The sequence below is a fragment of the Portunus trituberculatus genome, chromosome 17 (assembly GCF_017591435.1).
Source record: "Portunus trituberculatus isolate SZX2019 chromosome 17, ASM1759143v1, whole genome shotgun sequence".
In the NCBI taxonomy this organism is placed as follows: domain Eukaryota; kingdom Metazoa; phylum Arthropoda; class Malacostraca; order Decapoda; family Portunidae; genus Portunus; species Portunus trituberculatus.
Genome location: NC_059271.1, coordinates 5,551,369 through 5,557,500, shown reverse-complemented (window position 1 = coordinate 5,557,500; position 6,132 = coordinate 5,551,369). Strand labels below are relative to the sequence as shown.

The 6,132-nt window shown below is 41.0% G+C and overlaps 1 protein-coding gene across 1 annotated transcript in view; it reads left to right on the top strand.

The window, feature by feature from the left end:
* The window catches only part of LOC123505155, a 35,931-nt gene extending 29,832 nt beyond the window's left edge, over positions 1–6,099 (top strand). The window contains exons 3-5 of the mRNA XM_045256277.1: positions 2,700–2,892; positions 3,899–3,981; positions 4,849–6,099. Of these exons, the coding sequence (XP_045112212.1) occupies positions 2,700–2,892; positions 3,899–3,981; positions 4,849–5,082 (510 nt within the window). The 3' untranslated portion in view covers positions 5,083–6,099. The remainder of the gene's footprint in view (positions 1–2,699; positions 2,893–3,898; positions 3,982–4,848) is intronic.
* Positions 6,100–6,132: the final 33 nt, after the last annotated feature.

Genomic DNA, 6,132 nt, shown 5'->3' with positions numbered 1-6,132 from the left:
CTACTACTACTATACGAGGAATATAATAGTAAAATCACTACCACCACCACCACCATTACCACCGCCAACAACACCAACAGCAACAAAATTACAGTCATCATCAAACACACACACACACACACACACACACACACACACACACACACACACACACACACACACACACACACACTGAAGCAATAATGAGCCTCACTTCTCTTTTCCAACTCAAGGATATTTATTCATAACTTCGCCCATTCCTTCTCATCCCCCTTTCCCTGCCGCCCCTTCACCGGTCCTCCCTTCCACAGCCATTTCCTTTTCATTCTCCCTCCCACCCTGCCCCCTCTCCCCATCTCTCCCCTCATTCCCTCCAGGGTCACCAGCATCCCCTTGGCAACACGAAAGGAGGAGGAGGAGGAGGAGGAGGAGATTCAAGGCTATAATACCTCCCAATTTTCTTCCCGCACATCCAAACATACACATACATAGACACAAAAAAAGGAACACCCTTAAAAACACATGCTCACCACACTCGTTTTCCTTTATGTAATCTTGTATGCATCAATCTCTCTCTCTCTCTCTCTCTCTCTCTCTCTCTCTCTCTCTCTCTCTCTCTCTCTCTCTCTTTCTCAATTTCATGACTACACTGTCTTTACTTATTAACTACTTAGTTATATAAAGGTCTCTAACCGCAATTACCTTTGGCGGGGAATTCCTGAACTCGTGTGTGTGTGTGTGTGTGTGTGTGTGTGTGTGTGTGTGTTTCGTTCATGATGGACAGTCTTAGTTATAGTGTTGGCCCAGTAGATCCTGTGTTTCAACTGGAGCTCATGAGGAAGGGAGGAAAAGCGGTACAGAAACAACTCTCATAAAGTAAGAGAAAATATAGAATTGATATGAGAGAGAGAGAGAGAGAGAGAGAGAGAGAGAGAGAGAGAGAGAGAGAGAGAGAGAGATGTATGAATAAACACATAACTTTTTTGTTTTCTTCTTCTTCTTCTTCTTCTCACAATAATATTTACACGTGCTATCCTGGCTCATTGGAGTTTCTCAGAAGAGGTAACACACACACACACACACACACACTGATCTCGTTGTTGTGCCCCTGTAACTCACTCCCACTCGCTCCCACAAGCATCTCTTCTTCCTCCTTTACACAAACAGAACTAAACTGGCATTCCTCTCATCACTCAGTCTTGTTACTCCCTTTCGTTGTGTCGCCATGTTAAGACACTACCATCATCTACCACCACCACCACTACCATATTGAGACACTGCCATCTCCATCGTCACCACCAGCACTAACAATAAACCAAACTCACATTCTTTTTCATTCATTCAATTTCATTACTCCTTCACTTTTTTTCATTCCCTATAGTCCAAGCACAACTATCATCATTATCACCATTCACCAACTTCTCGTCTTATTCATGGTTAAACGCCACCGGTCATTACCATCACCAACATCACTATCAGGAGGCAAGACTTGATTAACATCTCTCTTATCTTTCACTCTCATTATTCTCTCGCGTCACGTTATGTTCAGACACTTCGTCATCATCGCCATCGTTTTTCCCCCACCTTTGTATGTCGTCATGTCTAAGCACTACTATAATCACTGTTATCACCACCACCACCACCACCACCACCACCACCACTACCACTACCACCACCACCACCACCACCACCACCACCACCGTCTTCATTTGTGCCGATTGGTGTCCTCGTGCTTTTAACCTTTCCAGCGCCTCACGAAGTTTTCTTTACTCTCAAATAGCTTTTTCTAGAGACGACTTTATTTATTTATTTTATTTATTTATTTTTTTTTGTATGTTGCAGTCTCTTAGATTATTTTGTAGCCTTCAACACACACACACACACACACACACACACACACACACACACACACACACACACACACACACACACGTAGTGTAGTGGTTAGCACGCTCGACTCAATCGAGAGGTCCGGATTCGAGTCCCGGTAAGCGGCGAGGCAAATGGGCAAGCCTCTTAATGTGTGGCCCCTGTTCACCTAGCAGTAAATAGGTGCGGGATGTAACTCGAGGGGTTGTGGCCTCGCTTTTCCGGTGTGTGGAGTGTGTTGTGGTCTCAGTCCTACCCGAAGATCGGTTTATGAGCTCTGAGCTTGCTCCGTAATGGGAAAGACTGGCTGGGTGACCAGCAGACGACCGTGGTGGTGAATTACACACACACACACACACACACACACACACACACACACACACACACACACACACACACACACACAGGGAAAAAAAATAACTGAGATTTTCCGTTTTTTTTTTTTTTTTTTTTTTGTGTCTATGTAAACATTATTTTTTAGTCAACTCGCAGTGTTAACAGAGGAAGAGCATAACAATGAAAGAGTTGAACACTACCAATCACCACCATTAGGCTACCATTACCATCACCATCACCACATAACAATCACTCGTATTCCTAATGTTTAAACCCTCCTAATCACCGTCCCATACCACCACGATTATCGCCATCACCACAAAAATCTCTCATACTCTCATATTCACACATTCCTAATCACCACCACCGCTACCATTACCATTACCACTCACCAATCTCATATTTCTCATGTTCAAACGCTCCCAATCACCACCATTACCATCACCATTAACATTCTCTTATATTCGTCTTCCAAATCACCACCACCACCACTAATGTCCTGTCCTCCTCCCCAGATCGGTGCCATCTTCAGCTCCCTATCCACGGCGATCAGCTTGGTGATGGTGATGTTCTTGGACGCCGGAGTGAGCACCGCCAAGGTTATAAATGAGATCCACCGCTCCAGACTAAACGAGAACGATGACTACGTGGACACTCAGGACCAGCCCAAGCAGATCATGGAGCTTGTGCAGGAACATCTGAGCTACGGTGAGAGAGAGAGAGAGAGAGAGAGAGAGAGAGAGAGAGAGAGAGAGAGAGAAGCCGGTATCCTAAAACACTTCTACATCCCACCTCTACTACTTGAAAAAGCCTCTAAATGAAGGTGCAACGGTCTTTAACGATGTTTTTTTTTTATTGTTTTAGCTGTACAAACGATTTTTTTTTTTTTTTAACATTATCATCAGAAGAAATACTATTGAGAATCCTACATATCATTTCGATGTCCTTTGAAAACTAGTCGTGGAGAGAGAGAGGGGGCGCGGTTGGGGGATTCGAACTGTCATCACGTCTGCGTTACCCTCACTAACAGTAGATTTTTAGGCGATACTTGTCAAACGGAGTCTAATCTCATTTTAGTTATAACAGGCACTTGTGAGACTTTCTGGGGTGTCTTTTTTAATGATTTTCTTGGTAGTTTGATGTATACTCTACGCTTTCAACGTGGCCTTTGAAATAGTTCATACAGTGTGACCCGGTACTGTTAAATGAATTTCAGTGCTGATAGTTCTCGCAGCAGACCGCAGCACTGTAGATCCTCCCAGTCAGCCTCTGTAGCAAAGTATACCAATTGAGAATACTAAGGAAGGAAAGTGTTAATTTTGTAAGAGGAAGTAAACAAAGGACAAGACGAGATATAGAATAATAAGATGAATAAGTGAATAGATAAACAGATGACTTAAATACAATAAAAATGTACGATGGTAAAAGATCACTTGTATTTACATTTATACTTACTTTTCACTCGTCATTACTAAATGTGATACGAACCTTGTCAGGAAACTAATCTTTCTATGTTCCAGCCTCACCCCTGACAGGTAACTCACATTTCCTCTCATCTCTCAATCTCCTCTTTTATTCTAGCCTCACTCCTCAGTCGCTTCACTTCCAGCCTCACCCGTCACATTTACCTCCTTTTTCCAACATATTTTTTAACAATAAACTTAGCCATGTCAGTCTTTCTTCTCAGCTTGACCCTCCTGTTTCTCCCCTGCAGTCAAGGTCGCTCTGTACGTGATGCTGGCGTTGGCTCTACTTTTGATCATTACAAGCTCCATGTTGATCCACGGCGTTCGAAGGGTAGAGAGAGAGAGAGAGAGAGAGAGAGAGAGAGAGAGAGAGAGAAATTTGCCTTTTTAATCATAAGACTGTTAAAAGTTCTCATCTTTACATTATAGTCTTGCGTAAGTTTATTTGTGGATTTTGAAAGATTAAGCACACAGCAAAAATTAATATCGATCATCTAGTCAAGTTTCTTAGTAAGTGTAGCCTTATTTTTGTAAGAGTGAAATTTCCAGAGATTGCTGGAAAGTAAAATTGTATGTATGTTAGTGAAACGATTAAATTTTGTTCTGTTTTCTTTCTTTCTTTCTTTTAGTTTTCACATCACTTCAAGAACTAAAATTATTTGTTATTTTCATATGGATTTACCCACTGTTTTATCTCTTTCATGTTAGGTCTTATAGTTTTCTTTTCTTTTAGATTTGTTTAGAAATTGCAAAGCATCTTATATCCCTGATGTGATGCCGGGAAGTATGAAATTAACACGGTTGACTAAATTGTTTACGTATATAATCTAATCAGATGAATTCATTCTTTATTGCATCTGCCTTCATAGGAGCTACTCATACATGAAACAAGAATAATCCTGCGCTCACACACACACACACACACACACACACACACACACACACACACACACACACACACACACACACACACACACACACACACACACACACACACACACACACACAGAGTTCGTGTTATAATAATTTTCACTGTACATATATTTTTTTCTACATTGATGACTTTTCTTTGTTTCTTTATTTTCTTTATCATTATCCTTTTCTTTTGTGTGAATGAAGCGAATAAATGTCAGTTGAATTAGTCTTACTGAACTAGTCATTATACTTAGACCGTCAGTAAACCATCGTGGCTTTGCAGGATCGCCGTGGCCTGCTGCTGCCCTTCATCGTTCAGCAGGTGGTGAACATCGTGGTATTCGTGACTCTGGATATCATAGTACTCGTGATATTCGGCGCCCACAAGGTGATCATCAGCAGCGTGCTATCCATGCTGGTGGGCTGCCTCATCCAGCTCTACCTGGTGCTGGTGGTCGTGTCGCAGTACCAGGCTCTCGGGCTGATCCGCATGCATGAAGAGATTAGCATGAAATGAGGAGGAGGAGGAGATTAGCATGAAGTGAGGGGAAGGGGTAGGTGGAGAAGAAGGAGCCTGAAGGTACAGCGCGGAGTAAGGCTCTACAGACTCTTGTACTTGGTGGATACGACACCTTTTTGTAGGTCACTCTTGTCTCTCAAAGATTTTTTGATACCGTTTTGTTTTCATCGTGTCCCTCCTGGTTGGTAGGTGGTGGTATAGATGTTGGATGTGGACATTCTTTCTGCCATTCAAACCATGTTGTGTAATGCATTTGTACATCTTTCCTTGCCGCATTTAGGTGTTGTGATGTAAGATTCACCTGACAAGGAACCTATAATTTTGTTGTCGTGTCTAATGTGTATCTAGATATTTAACGAGAAATGAAACTCTTTCAGATTCTAGAATATAGACAGATATTTCCACGAATCTTTAAAGTGTTAGAAGGTATCTTTTACAGTATTTCAATATTTGCTTGACTGTTACTGAGTTTACAGTTTTACAGTACGTACTTATTATATAGTTTTCTTCATAAGAATTATATGATCTGAGTAGTATGTAGTATGAAATTTGGCGGTCCTATATTTAGAAAGTTTACATTCATCCAAGGTGTGTGTGTGTGTGTGTGTGTGTGTGTGTGTGTGTGTGTGTGTGTGGGCGGGATCGAGCACTGCCAGAGTCGCCTCAGGGCCGCCTCCGTGCCGACCTACCGTCTGGAGTCAAGTGTTGCATTTACACCTCAGTGTCTTGGTAATAACTTAGGCAACGGCCACTTCTGCTGTTGGCTGATCTGCTAATTAGTGTTTGATACAATTAATGTTAATGTTTACCATGATTCAGTAATAGATGTTGTATATTCATATTACTTGAAGAGTTGGCATGTCCAAATGTAACACCTAATGTCAAACTATTTTTCTTGTGTGTATGTGTGTGTGTGTATATATATATATATATATATATATATATATATATATATATATATATATATATATATATATATATATATATATATATATATATATATATATATATATATATATATATATATATATATATATATATATATAT